The 17,792-nt window shown below is 45.1% G+C and overlaps 1 protein-coding gene across 1 annotated transcript in view; it reads left to right on the forward strand.

The window, feature by feature from the left end:
- TTLL7 (tubulin tyrosine ligase like 7) overlaps window positions 1-17,792 on the forward strand; it is a 1,017,987-nt gene that overhangs the window by 292,532 nt on the left and 707,663 nt on the right. The window contains exon 5 of the mRNA XM_078659263.1: window positions 17,217-17,351. Coding sequence (XP_078515389.1) covers window positions 17,217-17,351 — 135 coding nt within the window. The remainder of the gene's footprint in view (window positions 1-17,216; window positions 17,352-17,792) is intronic.

Raw genomic sequence — 17,792 nt, forward strand, 5'->3', positions numbered from 1 at the left:
ATGAGTCTGTAAGCGGCCTCCAAAAAATTTGAAAACCAATGGCAATCCCACTTGTTATGTCTTTTGTATAGCGAAAAGAGTTTCTCAAGCTTCGTTAAAACATGTACCTCAATGAAATTAAGAAAGCACACTTCCAACTCCCCCATAATGATTTGCACTTTGAGGGAGCGGCTGCTTGTAGAATAGATTAGTGAGGTTCAAGGAAAAATGGGCAGCACATCGGCCAAGGGAACAAGGCGCCAGAGTAGCAGACCTGGCATGAGTATTGTTAAGTAATATGCTAGTAACAAGTAAGTAGATTCAATGTTACTAATACAGAGGTATGTTTGGGCTGTTTTGTAACCTTTAGCCAGTCATTTATGAAGAATAGGAAAGAATACAATTGCATTACTTTACTATTAGTGTTTATTTACATGTTTTTGTGAAACCTTTTTAGCAGTGATGAGGCTAGATTGACAGCATTTCAGCTGCAAACATCAATTTAAAGACACATATTACAGACACACAGTCACTGCTAGTGCAAGCTTTCTAAAATGGCTAGTCTACTTCAGTGTAGATCTGAGACACAACGTCAGCGTGAGCAATGTTAGATGAAGAGGGGGCTGGTGTTAAGGAAAGTTTAGAGAAGACACAAAGTTAAATACGCATCAGAAATATGATACACTTGTAGGAAAGAATGGCCACGAATAACCTCTACAATGAGAAAACGAATAAGATCAGTGATATTTTTACATTAGTTTATTTTATTTTTCATAAATATAATTCAACTTTATCCAAAACAAGATACTATATACCTAACATAATCAACATTCAACATTTGAAAAGGGTAGTATAAGCTACATCTTTGGAAATGTCCAACATACCTTACAGTACAATCAGTGTGTTTCAGCTAGGGTCTGAAAGTATGCTGAGGTCGACTGTCCTGTAGCATGGGCTTTAATGTCCGAACTATAATTGGCCATGTAAATAAAATGGTTAACAAGTCACAGTTGGCAGGATAATAGCATGCAACCAGTTGGAAAACAAATGAAAGAGAAGCATTTATATTGAAGAGTGATGGAAAAACAAGTGCAAGTAGCTTCTTATATTTCTTTTTTTCTTCATTATGCAATAATGATTAGTTATTACAGAGGTCCCAAAATTCAACCCATTCTTTGTAAAATGTCGCTTGGCTACTTTTTTTTTATTATCTATTTTGACATATGAAGCTTTTCCACATTTCCTCTACTTGGTCAGTCTTACCAGTCCTTTCCCATTGAGAACTGACAGTGTTGAAGATCTCATCTTGTCTGTCAGGAGACCGTCATTCTTTGACTAGATGGCACTCATGTAGGATCTCTGAGATCATGCCTTCAGATCTGACCATGTCAGAATGTATTCCAACTCACATCACTCCCTGCTCCACATTATGTTGCAGTCCTGTTTATCATCTTTGTGCATTGGAGGACACGTACTTCACTCCGTTGTCAAACATAACTCATATCTTCTCTAGGAGGTGGATTTTTGTCCAGCAGCGTTGTTACGGACTGCTATATCTATACCGACACCATCAGACTAGCTTACTTCACACGTCACACATTCTACTTTATTCTGCATGCCTTTTCCCTGCTTCCCTCCTAGTGCCTGCTGGTCCTATAAACTTTCCTTTTTCCAGTTCCTATGTAGCTTTCCATTCATTGGTAGTTCCCTGAGTCCCTGCATCTGACTTATGACTCATACCTGGCTCCCTCTCTGCACCTGTGTTCCTTGCCTTGTGCGTCCAGCTGTTTAATCCCTGTTAGCTCAATGTGCAGATGCTTGTAATGGTCTTTTCTGCTGAACTCCTCTTGTTCTGGTTTTGTCTTGCTGCTTAGATTCCACATGTGTTCCTTGATTCTAATTTTCCATGGTTCCCTTTGTTTTCTTGCTTCTTACTCCCTGCTGATTACCCTGCCTTCCCTGGTTCTGTTCCTTGTTGTTGCTACTTCTCTGTCCCTCATTACGCGTGATTCTTGTTCGGTCTCCACACCCCCTGATCTACCTTTGTTGGTGTGTAGATTTTGTGTCTTAGATTTTTGTTTCTTTTTCTGTGTTCCTTCTGCCAGTCCTGTCTCTGTTTGTAAACCACTTCCCTTTCTTGGCTTTCAGAGTTCTATTTCCAAAAATGTTGAGTACAGTCCTTTTTCTTAAATCTGGCCCTGCTTTTCCCTGAGCTCAGCTCCTGCTTTTAGTGTTTCTTGTTCTGTTCCATATTGTTCACACTTGTGTTGATATCTTGATTATAATTTACTGAGGATGCCTGTAAGATTCTCCCATAAAAGCTGCTGGGTGTGTTCCCAGACTGTGAGAGTAACTGCTCCTAGGCCTTTTGTATGATTTTTTGAATTGACAGAGATATAATTTCCCAAGGAACACATAAACTATCATTTTTGATAGTTTGTCTATGGGGCTTCTGTTTGTATCATCTCCCCATCACATTTGTCTCAGGCTGTTCTCTTCCACTGGTTCAGCCCACAGATTCTGTCTTGTCCTTTCCTTTCCCCAACGTTCCTCCGATTTATGTCTGGTGTATAGAATAAATGCCTCCTACGGAATTACCATATCCTTACTGAGGTAAGAATCTCTTTATTTGTTAGATTAGTCCCGATCTCTGTTGAGTTCCTAACATGGCCCTCAACTTGTGGGTCCAGGAACACCTAACAGTACACATTGGTGTTGGCCTCATCATTAACAATGCTGCACTCAGGCCTATGAAAGTAAACCTTCCACAGAAGCGTTTTTACCAAAATAATCCCTGCCAACCTGACTGGAATCTCTTGATTTGGTAGGTAGTCCTTTGCCAGGAAGCTTGATGAGAGCCTCCACCACACTAGTGGGTGGACTTCCCTCCAAAATTAAAAGAACCTATTTTTCCTGCACAATAAAATTAATTAATCTGTTTTCTCTTTTTTGCTCCAACTAAAATGGATTCAGCCTGTGATGTATTGTAGAACCAAAAAGAGAAATGACACCCATGTCCAGGTTTCACTTCATTTATTTTGTGGTGTGATGGGTTTGATCTTACTATACAGCAAGCTGTGAGTTCATGATATGCTAGCCAATCATGCATAATCACTTCCCTAAAAATCATTACTATTTTATGCACTTTATTTATGCTCTCTTTTTATTCTTACCTAAATGCTCTTTTAGGAAGAATCTAGCACACTGCAGTGAAGCCTATAAGATTGTGAGAATGCTCCGGGCAGTTTCTTCAATTTGAACTCCGCTCAATAGACCTTTGTAAAACCCTGAGAGGAAGAGAGGTTAACAACAGTTTAAACCTTGATGTACAGTGTGATCAGTAGGACCATACAATAATAGTCAGAATCAGTAACTTGAAGTAAAAAGGTTTATTACAAACTCAAAGACAGACTGATATAAAACAATGTCAAGAACATAATGTAAAAGTAGACAATTATCAAAGGTAGACCAAAACGTCTAACAATATTGGTCCTCAACAACAAGGAATACACAAGTATCTCAGTAGCAGTGATGCAAAATATGAGAAAAAGAAATTGATGGCTGGACGAAAATTTCTGATCCTTCTCCCCATATATGGAATGCGTTTGCAGCATCCAATAACACTACACTAATCTATGCATAGGGAAAACCCATTCCAGCCAGGTAGCAAGACAGGTGTCAGCATCCAAACTTCTGTAGAAGTGTGATAAGTTTGTAGTCATGTATAGCATAAGAGATGTCAAGAGAGGTCTGTACCTCTCCAAACCTAAGGGGAATCTAGCTAAACCCAAGGTGGGTTCATTAATAAAAATGCACCAAGAGCGCTTCAGAAAAAATTACCTCATTCACATCATAATATGTTTTCTAGTTCTCAGAAAATAACTTGATACTTTGAAAACGACTTCAATATTCCAGTCTTCACTTCCAAAGCATCATTGAGTTCAACTGATAATAGCAACTGGTATGACCTCCTTAGTTCTTTCAATTAAAAGCATTTAACTGTGACAGCATGTCCTCATCTCACTATCTCTGAAATACAATGTGCCTTTCAATAACGAATACCTTTGGTCTGCACCTGCAAAAAGAAAATCATGCAGAAAAACAACTTGGATGTTAATATTAACTGTTTCGACTGCTAGCTTAAGGCCCACAATCACGATAACTTAACATTTTCTTAAAACCATATTAGTTCTACAATTTACATATAATCCAATAAATCAAGCCTTTAGTAATGAGTCAAGCTGTATCATGCTGGCCTCTTATATGTGGTACAAAAGGGGGTGGTGATGGACGGAGCATCTGAGCCAATCAAACACTCACACCCAGTCAAAAGATCTGGGTTTAATCTATCACCGTTCTTTAGCCCACTCTGCCACCCCAGTTCAGACATGGCTATATGCAAATCAGTCTGACCCTGTGCCTCATGGGAACAGTCCAGCCCGAACTGCCAAACCATGTCTTCCCTGGACAGGAAACAAGCTTCCGAGGACCGGTTTCTGGCATTCCAGCCGTCTTCAGCCCGCTTGTTTGAATCCAGTGGCAAAGTGAGCAAGGAACTCATTCAAAACCCCAGTGGGCGGTGCCTTACACAATGTCCGTAAAAAGTTTAAAATATTTGTGGGACCAGCAATGTTCAAAGGCGTCCCCAATCACGCAACTTGCAATCCCAGTGTTCTTCCGGCGTCCCGCTCAGGTATCGCGGTGGTGCGGCCCGTGACCTGGACCTGGCCACAAGTTTTGGAAGAAAAAGGTTGCCCTTCGTTGGGTCGCACTCATTCGGGGTCACAGCCGTAGCAGAGAGGCAGCACTCGAATCATTTCCCCACATTTAGCTTGCCGACGCGTTTCGGGAAACTCCCTTCCTCTAGGCAGATGCAGACTCCGGAAAGACACATCACTGACTGCCAGATTATCCCCTCTTTTATTTCCATGCCCTACAGGTAAGTTGATGGCATTCTGGGACTGGTAGTACATTCAAAACCCCAGTATGCGGTGCCTTGCATAATGTCCGTAAAAAGTTTAAAATATTTGTGGGACCAGCAATGTTCAAAGGCGTCTCAACCTGTTCAAAGGCTCCCCCAATCAAGCAACTTGCAATCCCAGTGTTCTTGCGGCGTCCCGCTCAGGTATCGCGGTGGTGCGGCCCGTGACCTGGACCGGGCCACAAGATTTGGAAGAAAAAGGTTGCCCTTCGTTAGGTCGCACAAATTGGGGGTCACAGCCGTAGCAGAGAGGCAGCACTCGAATCATTTCCCCACATTTAGCCTGCCGACGCGTTTCGGGAAACTCCCTTCCTCTAGGCAGATGCAGACTCCGGAAAGACACATCGCTGACTGCCAGATTATCCCCTCTTTTATTTCCATGCCCTACAGGTAAATTGATGGCATTCTGGGACTTGTAGCACATTCAAAACCCCAGTGGGCGGTGCCTTACACAATGTCTGTAAAAAGTTTAAAATATTTGTGGGACCAGCAATGTTCAAAGCCATCTCAACCTGTTCAAAGGCTCCCCCAATCACGCAACTTGCAATCCCAGTGTTCTTGCGGCGTCCTGCTCAGCTATCGCGGTGGTGCGGCCCGTGACCTGGACCTGGCCACAAGATTTGGAAGAAAAAGGTTGCCCTTCGTTGGGTCGCACTCATTGGGGGTCACAGCCGTAGCAGAGAGGCAGCACTCAAATAATTTCCCCACATTTAGCCTGCCGACACGTTTCGGGAAACTCCCTTCCTCTGGGCAGATGCAGACACTGAAAAGACACATCACAGACTGCCAGATTATCCCCTCTTTTATTTCCATGCCCTACAGGTAAGTTGATGGCATTCTGGGACTGGTAGTACATTCAAAATCCCAGTGGGCAGTGTCCGTAAAAAATGTAAAATATTTGTGGGACCAGCAATGTTCAAAGGCGTCTCAACCTGTTCAAAGGCTCCCCCAATCACGCAACTTGCAATCCCAGTGTTCTTGCGGCGTCCCGCTCAGGTATCCCGGTGGCGCGGCCCGTGACCTGGATCTGGCCACAAGATTTGGAAGAAAAAGGTTGCCCTTCGTTGGGTCGCACTCATTGGGGGTCACAGCCGTAGCAGAGAGGCAGCACTCGAATCATTTCCCCACATTTAGCATGCCGACGCGTTTTGGGAAACTCCCTTCCTCTGGGCAGATGCAGACACCGGAAAGACACATCGCAGACTGCCAGATTATCCCCTCTTTTATTTCCATGCCCTACAGGTAAGTTGATGGCATTGTGGACTGATAGTACATTCAAAACCCCAGTGGGCGGTGCCTTACACAATGTCTGTAAAAAGTTTAAAATATTTGTGGGACCAGCAATGTTCAAAGGCGTCTCAACCTGTTCAAAGGCTCCCCCAATCACGCAACTTGCAATCCCAGTGTTCTTGCGGCGTCCCGCTCAGGTATCGCGGTGGTGCGGCCCGTGACCTGGACCTGGCCACAAGATTTGGAAGAAAAAGGTTGCCCTTCGTTGGGTCGCGACCTCTTGGGGGTCACAGCCGTAGCAGAGAGGCAGCACTCGAATCATTTCCCCACATTTAGCCTGCCGACGCGTTTTGGGAAACTCCCTTCCTCTGAGCAGATGCAGACACCAGAAAGACACATCGCAGACTGCCACACTGTACTTAACTGGTAAGACGCAGGATATGTCATTTCCTCCTTGGTTGTCGAACCATTACGTCACACAGATGGCAAACCATTCAAAGTGGCTACACCATGTCTTTCAGGCTGTTCCATGATCTTAATGCAACAAGTCAACTTCCATGCTTGCTAAAGGTGCCATGATGTGGGTGCATTCTTCAGAGAAAAGTGAGGGATGCTATTTATGCTTCTTCCATGTACCAAAGAAGGATGGAGCCCTTAGGCTCATTCAGGACCTCCGCCTTTCTGCAGCAAGACAAGTTAAAACGCTCACCTTGTCTTTTATTTTTCTACTGTGTACCCAGGAGACTGAATGGTGTCCCTGGATGGAGTCCTAGGAGTTGCAGTGCGCACATGTTCCTACACTCACCCTGTTGTCCTGCAGGCATTATCTACAGTTACAGGTGGTGTCAGAACATTTCCAATTTCATATGCCCCCCTTTGGCCTCACCCAAGCACCATGGGTGTTCACAAAAGTAAAGACTGTGGTCTGTGCTCACTTTCGGAGGATGGGAACATTTGTGATCCATACCTCAACTAGCCGCACAAAGTAGGCGTACCGCATTTAGGGCTACATGTATCAAAATTGTATATTGCGAATACCTAATTGCAAATTTCTGAGAATCGTAATTAGGTAATCGCAATTTACAATGTATGAAACTCAAGCAGTTTCGTACAGAGATTCCTAGGGGGTCGCTAATTACCCTACCTCATTAATATTAATGAGGTAGATTGCAATTTGCTACCTCCTAGGAATCACTGAAATCACGGGGATGGTGGTCTGCTGGGGTCAGCAGACCACCATGTCCATGATGGCTTTTAAATAATTTACAACAAGAGGTGGTGATGGACAGAGTCTCTGAATTAAGCAGAGTACTCTCACCCAGTCAAGAGATCAGGGCTAGATCCAACACCGTTTTTTAGCTCATTGCACCATCCCAGTTTCAGAACCTGGCTGTATGCAAATTAGTCTGTCCCTGGCCCAGTGCATCATGGGAACAGGGCAGACCAGACTACAAAAGCCAATTCTTACACTGGGAAGGAAACAAGCTTCTGGGGACCGGTTTCTGCCATTTCAGGCGTCTTCGGCCCGGCTTGCTTAAATCCTGATGGTGCAATGAGCAAGGGACTCACATCTGAGTATACCCTTCCACGCTTAGGGTGGACAAAATAATTTACAACAAGGGGTGGTGATGGACAGAGTCTCTGAATTAAGCAGAGTACTCTCACCCAGTCAAGAGATCAGGGCTAGATCCAACACCGTTTTTTAGCTCATTGCACCATCCCAGTTTCAGAACCTGGCTGTATGCAAATTAGTCTGTCCCTGGCCCAGTGCATCATGGGAACAGGGCAGACCAGACTACAAAAGCCAATTCTTACACTGGGAAGGAAACAAGCTTCTGGGGACCGGTTTCTGCCATTTCAGGCGTCTTCGGCCCGGCTTGCTTGAATCCTGATGGTGCAATGAGCAAGGGACTCACATCTGAGTATACCCTTCCACGCTTAGGGTGGACAAAATAATTTACAACAAGGGGTGGTGATGGACAGAGTCTCTGAATTAAGCAGAGTACTCTCACCCAGTCAAGAGATCAGGGCTAGATCCAACACCGTTTTTTAGCTCATTGCACCATCCCAGTTTCAGGGACAGACTAATTTGCATATAGCCAGGTTCTGAGCTGGGATGGGGCAGTGAGCTAAATAACGGTGATGGATCAAGCCCTGATCTTTGGACTGGGTAAGAGTGGTCTGCTTAATTCAGACACTCTGTTCATCACCACCCCCTTTTCTGAATCATTTTTGGCCACTATAGGTGTGGTAGGGTATACTCAGACATGAGTCCCTTGCTCACTGCTCCATCAGGATTCAAGCAAGCCGGGCCGAAGATGCCTGAAATGGCAGAAACCGGTCCCCGGAAGCTTGTCTCCTTTCTGGTGAAGAATTGGCTTGGTAGTTTGGTCTGCCCTGTTCCCATGATGCACTGGGCCAGGGACAGACTAATTTGCATATAGCCAGGTTCTGAGCTGGGATGGGGCAGTGAGCTAAATAACGGTGATGGATCAAGCCCTGATCTTTGGACTGGGTAAGATTGGTCTGCTTAATTCAGACACTCTGTTCATCACCACCCCCTTTTCTGAATCGTTTTTGGCCACTATAGGTGTGGCAGGGTATACTCAGACATGAGTCCCTTGCTCACTGCTCCATCAGGATTCAAGCAAGCCGGGCCGAAGACGCCTGAAATGGCAGAAACCGGTCCCCGGAAGCTTGTCTCCTTTCTGGTGAAGAATTGGCTTGGTAGTTTGGTCTGCCCTGTTCCCATGATGCACTGGGCCAGGGACAGACTAATTTGCATATTGCCAGGTTCTGAGCTGGGATGGGGCAGTGAGCTAAATAACGGTGATGGATCAAGCCCTGATCTTTGGACTGGGTAAGAGTGGTCTGCTTAATTCAGACACTCTGTTCATCACCACCCCCTTTTCTGAATCGTTTTTGGCCACTATAGGTGTGGCAGGGTATACTCAGACATGAGTCCCTTGCTCACTGCTCCATCAGGATTCAAGCAAGCCGGGCCGAAGACGCCTGAAATGGCAGAAACCGGTCCCCGGAAGCTTGTCTCCTTTCTGGTGAAGAATTGGCTTGGTAGTTTGGTCTGCCCTGTTCCCATGATGCACTGGGCCAGGGACAGACTAATTTGCATATAGCCAGGTTCTGAACTGGGATGGGGCAGTGAGCTAAATAACGGTGATGGATCAAGCCCTGATCTTTGGACTGGGTAAGAGTGGTCTGCTTAATTCAGACACTCTGTTCATCACCACCCCCTTTTCTGAATCGTTTTTGGCCACTATAGGTGTGGCAGGGTATACTCAGACATGAGTCCCTTGCTCACTGCTCCATCAGGATTCAAGCAAGCCGGGCCGAAGACGCCTGAAATGGCAGAAACCGGTCCCCGGAAGCTTGTCTCCTTTCTGGTGAAGAATTGGCTTGGTAGTTTGGTCTGCCCTGTTCCCATGATGCACTGGGCCAGGGACAGACTAATTTGCATATAGCCAGGTTCTGAGCTGGGATGGGGCAGTGAGCTAAATAACGGTGATGGATCAAGCCCTGATCTTTGGACTGGGTAAGAGTGGTCTGCTTAATTCAGACACTCTGTTCATCACCACCCCCTTTTCTGAATCGTTTTTGGCCACTATAGGTGTGGCAGGGTATACTCAGACATGAGTCCCTTGCTCACTGCTCCATCAGGATTCAAGCAAGCCGGGTCGAAGACGCCTGAAATGGCAGAAACCGGTCCCCGGAAGCTTGTCTCCTTTCTGGTGAAGAATTGGCTTGGTAGTTTGGTCTGCCCTCTTCCCATGATGCACTGGGCCAGGGACAGACTAATTTGCATATAGCCAGGTTCTGAGCTGGGATGGGTCAGTGAGCTAAATAACGGTGATGGATCAAGCCCTGATCTTTGGACTGGGTAAGAGTGGTCTGCTTAATTCAGACACTCTGTTCATCACCACCCCCTTTTCTGAATCGTTTTTGGCCACTATAGGTGTGGCAGGGTATACTCAGACATGAGTCCCTTGCTCACTGCTCCATCAGGATTCAAGCAAGCCGGGCCGAAGACGCCTGAAATGGCAGAAACCGGTCCCCGGAAGCTTGTCTCCTTTCTGGTGAAGAATTGGCTTGGTAGTTTGGTCTGCCCTGTTCCCATGATGCACTGGGCCAGGGACAGACTAATTTGCATACAGCCAGGTTCTGAGCTGGGATGGGGCAGTGAGCTAAATAACGGTGATGGATCAAGCCCTGATCTTTGGACTGGGTAAGAGTGGTCTGCTTAATTCAGACACTCTGTTCATCACCACCCCCTTTTCTGAATCGTTTTTGGCCACTATAGGTGTGGCAGGGTATACTCAGACATGAGTCCCTTGCTCACTGCTCCATCAGGATTCAAGCAAGCCGGGCCGAAGACGCCTGAAATGGCAGAAACCGGTCCCCGGAAGCTTGTCTCCTTTCTGGTGAAGAATTGGCTTGGTAGTTTGGTCTGCCCTGTTCCCATGATGCACTGGGCCAGGGACAGACTAATTTGCATATAGCCAGGTTCTGAGCTGGGATGGGGCAGTGAGCTAAATAACGGTGATGGATCAAGCCCTGATCTTTGGACTGGGTAAGAGTGGTCTGCTTAATTCAGACACTCTGTTCATCACCACCCCCTTTTCTGAATCGTTTTTGGCCACTATAGGTGTGGCAGGGTATACTCAGACATGAGTCCCTTGCTCACTGCTCCATCAGGATTCAAGCAAGCCGGGCCGAAGACGCCTGAAATGGCAGAAACCGGTCCCCGGAAGCTTGTCTCCTTTCTGGTGAAGAATTGGCTTGGTAGTTTGGTCTGCCCTGTTCCCATGATGCACTGGGCCAGGGACAGACTAATTTGCATATAGCCAGGTTCTGAGCTGGGATGGGGCAGTGAGCTAAATAACGGTGATGGATCAAGCCCTGATCTTTGGACTGGGTAAGAGTGGTCTGCTTAATTCAGACACTCTGTTCATCACCACCCCCTTTTCTGAATCGTTTTTGGCCACTATAGGTGTGGCAGGGTATACTCAGACATGAGTCCCTTGCTCACTGCTCCATCAGGATTCAAGCAAGCCGGGCCGAAGACGCCTGAAATGGCAGAAACCGGTCCCCGGAAGCTTGTCTCCTTTCTGGTGAAGAATTGGCTTGGTAGTTTGGTCTGCCCTGTTCCCATGATGCACTGGGCCAGGGACAGACTAATTTGCATATAGCCAGGTTCTGAGCTGGGATGGGGCAGTGAGCTAAATAACGGTGATGGATCAAGCCCTGATCTTTGGACTGGGTAAGAGTGGTCTGCTTAATTCAGACACTCTGTTCATCACCACCCCCTTTTCTGAATCGGCTTTTAAATAAAGCAATCTTTCTTTTTTAAATGAATCATGTTTTCCTTAAAGGAAAAGGTCATGCGTTTCAAAAACAAAAATGAAAAGTTTTATTTTTTTCTTAAGAGTAGTCAGTGGTGGTGGGACCACTGCCTGTTCTTAAAAAATGCTGCAACAAACATTCACAAAGGGGAAGGGCTCCCTTAGGGACCCCTTCCCATTTGCAAATGGGTTACCCCCTACTTGAAGTAGGTGGTAAAATGCTAATGTTTTGCGACCCCATTTTGGTCACAAAACATTCCTACATACTAATGCGATTCGGTATTAGGAAGAGATGCCCTAAACAGGCCCATTCCTAATACCGAATCGCAAACCCATTTTGCGATTCGGTAACAGGTTGTCGAATCGCAAAATGGATTTTGATACATGTAAAAAGCCTTTTTAGCATTTGCAAATGGGCTAATTCCTTGAATCAGCCCTTTGCCAACGCAAAATTGCTTGATACATTTAGCCCGTAGTCGTGGACCATCTTTGTGTTGTGGCAAAACTCTTGACATTCTTTGGGGTTCCATTCAATGAGCTGAAGTCCCAACTGAGCTCCATTCAGAGGATAACCTTCATAGGGGTTGTCCTAGACACTGTGGCATTCAAGGTCTTTTCACAACCAAAGCGAGCCCGGAAAATTCAGCATATCATCCTAATGTTTCGGTCTCGATGTGGACAGCTCTGAGACTTCTTGGGTTTCCTAGCCTTGTGCTTTCTGCGAGTTCTGAATGCCAGATGACATATGCAGGCCCTGCAGTAGAACCTCACATTTCAGTGGGCCCAGAGTTGCGGTTGGCTTTCCGAATGCATGCAAATCTCACAGAGGACAACTTTTTCATAGTGGTGGCAGACAGCCACTAACTTCACCTGCTGCTTTGCACTCTATCATTCCCTCCCAGATTTCATGGGGGTGACCATGGTGAGATAGATATCAGAGGCATCTGGTTTAAGGCACTGGGTCAGCTCCTCATCAACATTTCTGTGCTTTGTGCAATCCTTCTGATCCTTAAAGCCTCCCAAACACTCTGACATAAGGCCCTTCCTGAAGAAACAATCCGATGACCCAGCAGAAAAAAGTTACCAGCCCATCTCCCTGCTCCACTTTCCAGCAAACGTTCTCAAGAAGGCAATCAACCAGCAACTCGCCAAACACCTAGAATGCAACAAGATCCTGGACCCCTCTCAGTCTGGATTCCAAGCCAACCACAGCTCTGAGAGCCCTGATCGTAGCCACCAATGACATCAGGACCTCCAGGTCTGCAGTGAAACAGCAGCCCTCATCCTCCTGGATCTGTCAGCCACCTTTGACACCATCTCCCATCGCATCTTGATCAACAGACTCCACCACATCGGAATTCAGGGTGACGTCCTCAAACGAATCACCTCATGCCTCATTGGAAAAACCCAGAAAATCAGTCTCTCCCACTGTTTTCCTCCGAACCCGAGAAGATCTTCTGCTGCATCCCCCAAGGATCATCCCTCAGCCCCACCCTCTTCAACATGTACATGAATCCCCTGGCAAGCACCATCAGATCCAGATCACACAGACTCAAAATCATCTCCCACGCCAACGACACACAGTTCATCATCTTGTTGTCAGATGACCCCTCCACCACCAGAACTAACTTCCACAGGTGTGTGATGAACGCCGCCGACTGGATGAAGTACAGTTGTCTGCAGCTCAACATGGACAGGACAGAAGTCCTCATCTTTGGGAACAACACCTTTCCATGGAACGAGGCATGATGGCCTGCTGAACTCAGTCCATCCCCTGCTCCTGACAGAATATGTCCACAATCCCCGGCATCATCCTGGACAGCGAGATTTGCTTGAAGAAGCAGATAAACACAGTCACATCCGCCTGCTTCCACACCCTATGCATGCTCAGCAAGATAATCAGGTGGTTCCCAATCAACACAAGAATGACCGCCATGCAGGACCCCATCACCAGTAGGCTGGCCTACGGGAACACACTTTACGTAGGAATACCTGCATGCCTCCTGAAGAGACTACAGACAATGCAAAACTCAACGGCCAGGCTCATCCTTGATCTCCCTAGACGCACCCATATCACACCCCACCTCAAGAAGCTACACTGGCTCCTGATTCAGAAGTTACGTCAGTTCAAGATTTTGACTCTTGCATACAAAGGTCTGCACAACGAAGGACCAGCTTACGGCAACAAACGCTTGACCTTCCACCAACGAATCAGACACCTATGATCCACCTCCCTATTCCTCGCAGACACCCCTGGATCTGCTGAAGCAACAGTGGAGCACATTCCTTCTCACACCAGGCGGCCAAAGTTTGAAACAACCTTCCCCTGTACCTCAGGACCACCCCATTGCTCCAGCATTTCAGGAAAGGACTCAAGACCTGGTTGCTCGAATGAACAGATCACTACAAAGCAAGCAGCAGCTCCCGCAGCTCTAGACCCTCACAGCTGATTTGCCATACTTTACGAATCCTTGAATGATTCTCACACACTACATGACCACCATTTCTGAATGTCAGAGCAGATTTGCTGAGCAGTCATAAGGTGGTGGATTATGAGTTGGCTCTCTCTCAACCCTCAAGGTGGCAAAGGCTATCTTATACCAGTGGGTCATGCACTGGTTAGATTTGTTCAGCACCAGCGAGAAAGTGCAATGTCAGTTCTACTGCACTTTGGTGTTTTCTCCAGGAAGGGCATTTTGACTGCAATTGGGCATGGGTACCCAATTTGTGTTCCTGCCATTATCTTTCCTACCTTACATTCAGTAGAAAGTCAGGACAGACAAAGCTCGTGTCATCATAATAGCAGGGGACTGGGCCAAGAGAGTATTGTGCCAGAGTTCCTGAGCATGAGTATTTGCCTCCAATCTGGCTACCATTTTGGGAGGACGTCCTGTCTCAGAAATAGGGGTGGTTCCTGCACCTGAGTCTCCGCAACTTACACCTCCATGCATAGAGATTGAGTGTTGACAGCTACATTGTAGATGCTGTCTGTAGCAGTCAATGTTATTTTGCAGACCAATGCCCTTTGGAAAAATCCATATACGCTTGGCGCTGGGAGAGGTTCTTTGCCTGGTGTAGTGCTTGTCATGCTGACCTTCTGGAGACCGAACTTTCAGATGTATTATTGTTTGTTTCGTTGTTGGCCCAGAAAGATCTTGCAGTGGGCAGAGTTAATGGTTATCTGTCTGCTCTTTAGGCCTTTCTTGGTTTACCTGAATAAACATTTCTTTTCAATATCTTCTATTGTGATACAAACTTATTGTTGACCTTTTGAGTCAATTCACATCTGCTCACTGAGACTATCAATGCTCAAAACTGCCTCCCGAATTGATAACACCTCCGTAACTCATGTGACTGCAGGCGACCTTGGTGCAACCACTCTACTCCACCTTCTTTCCTGACAAGTTAGTGTTGGGGACCCAGACGGCCTTGTTGCCCAAAGTTTTTAATGCCTTTCCACATTGGCCAATATGTCATTCTTCCAACATTTTATTAATGTTCCGAGGTCAAAACTTGTAGGGGCCTATTGACAAAAATTTTAAAATTATGAGTGTCTGTTTAACTCTCCCCATGAATATATTTCTTGATTTTCTGGTATTCACAAACATTCCCAGAAGCATGCCTGGAAAGATGTGCCAAGAGTAGTTTCCACTAATGCTTCTACTGCAGGCTCCTATTCCCTTTTGATGGAATTTTCCATCCTAGAGAATACCACAGAGGAAATGAAGTCTCTTGTGCAAATGTAATTTTTTGTTAATTTGCAAGGAAAATATTTTTCCTGTGGTAAAAGCTGTTCCTAAACACCTTTAGTAAGTTTAGGGGTGATCCAATCCCTTTTCCATTTTGAAAGGGAGTTACTCCAAAATCGCGGAACAATTCAAGAGTGGAAATGGACTAGAGAGGAGTTTGTGAATAGCTAGAAATGTACATGTTTTTGGGCGTTCCCAAACTTCCAAAGCAAACCATGCCTCAAGGCGACAACTTCCCACCTACTGAGTGAGATTTAATACTGCTGATTTCTCCACACTCGTGTGGGGGGGGGAGGGAGGGTTACCCCTATATGTTTGGATCGCCAGAAGTAAAAGACAAATAGTATCTCTTCTGACACGTCTTGGAGAATGTGTCTTTCTATTACTAATAGTGAGTAATCTTTTCGCATCGTGGCTTATTGAGATACAAATTCTGCATATATGTGTCCGGTTGGGCATTGTTTTTTCCTTTTTTGGCAATGGTTCTTTGTAGGATCTACTTAATGCATATGTCGAAAAAATGTACCCAACTGTTTCATACAGGGATGATAAAGGATGTGCTCAAAATCGCTTTATAAAATAAAGAGAACGTGTTTGCACAGTACACTGGAAATAGGGAAAGTTACTCTCAAATTGCAGTAATTAGATATTAAACTGTTTCCCACCTGCCTAATGCCTAATGTTTAATCGCTTTCTTAGTTTGAAAATTAACACTGGCCTTCAACAGCAAGCTTGTGACTGCTCCTCAGCGGACCTTATTGTTAGTGTGGCTGAAATGTAGACATGAGTGTATGTTTTCTGATACGTCTTTAATGTAGAAAATATATGCTAAAGCATACATTTTAAAGTTAGTAGTGGCCTTGAGTAATTCTTTATAAAATCATTTCAATATCAATTTAACCTGTTCAATCCCATTAATTAATGCATAAAAAATTCTATTCTAACTTCTCCTCACGACCTTCAGAGCAACTCGCCGATTAGGGCCAGTATATCTTTTCACAAGATTTACATGATACACGACAATGAGGACACTCAGATTCACCTCTGCAACCCTTCTCAAATTGCCAGGCTTCAAACTCAAAACCAGGGGAGGGAAATCGGCCACTGCGTTAGATAGAGGCAAGGGCGTGGAACTTTATGCCAAATAAACTCAGATCAATGGAATCTGAAGAACAGTTTAGAAAGGCCCTAAAGACATGGATCTATGGAACATCAGATAATTCATGCTTTGCACTCATTTAGATTCTAACTCCTCACTGCTGAAGCTTGTTATCTGATTGCGTCAGGAGGCTCCTCTGGGAGTGACAGTTTGCTCTTTATAAACGCCACATTTAATTTAATTTCATTCATTTCATTTATTTTCATTAAAATAAAGTTATTTCATGCACTTCTCACTTGCGTAACAAAACTAAAGGGGACACACCTGCAAAGTAAATGGAGCCCCCCCTCTGTACTCACTCAGGAGCTCTCAGGCCAGGGTACTGTGCTGAAGGGGAACCCTTAACGGCTCTGCACTGCGGGGGGCTGCAGGGGACACGGGGGCCTTTGTAGCCTCACGATTGCGGTGTAAGAGTAAGATCACTGTAATCAGATATTTCGTGTTTGGTTGCTTTCACTGTAGAGTACAATGTGGCATTTTGTTCGAAATTAATGATATATTAAAATATTGTGTAGTAAGGCTTGATCACATTGTTTTGAACATCTTCCAAATCTGCTGAAGTAATGTTTATTAATTTTCAGCTTTGTAATTGATTTTGATGTTAGGTTATATGCTTTCTCGTGTTTTATGCTTTCCAGGTTTAATCTATGAAGTCGGAAGATATCTGAATATTGTTTTTCTTATTAACCTGAACATGTTTGCTCTTAATTTATTGTTCCATTTTCATAATTCTTACTCAAATCTACTTTGATTTTTCAAAGACCACCAAGAAACATCCTGCCTCGCTTTGAACTCAGAATTTACGTTTGAACCTCCCAGCAAAAGGAAAGCCAGGAAGAAGAAAAAAAAGCATGGCTTAATAACAGCAAATATTGCAGCCACCAAATATGAAATTGGTAGGTTTGTTGGTACCGCGGTAACTTTGTAGTTATTCTTTTTTATGATAGACATGGTTAACATAATACATTAGCATCATACAGAGAACAAACCAAAATATTGCAGGATTATGAGATACTTTTAACACGTTCCTAATGAAAAGATTATGAAGGTGTAAACATGAAATTTTCCACTTTCCCTTATTTCTTTTCCTTGTTTTATGAGGTCATTTAGACCTGCAGGGACAGCTCGCTGGCCTCCCAGGTGAGCAATGGTTGGGGGTCTGCTCCCCTGGCAGATGACCTTCATTTCAATTTACAGATCCCACTTTTCTTGTGGGAATCTCTGTTCCATCACTGGAGCCACCTCTTGGGTGACTCTAGTAATGGTACAGATCCTTTGTCGAGCAGGCACCATTTTTTATGTGCCTGCTCTGCAAGAAAAAACTTCCAAACCTGGAG

This window comes from Lissotriton helveticus, chromosome 1_1 (genome assembly GCF_964261635.1).
Source record: "Lissotriton helveticus chromosome 1_1, aLisHel1.1, whole genome shotgun sequence".
In the NCBI taxonomy this organism is placed as follows: domain Eukaryota; kingdom Metazoa; phylum Chordata; class Amphibia; order Caudata; family Salamandridae; genus Lissotriton; species Lissotriton helveticus.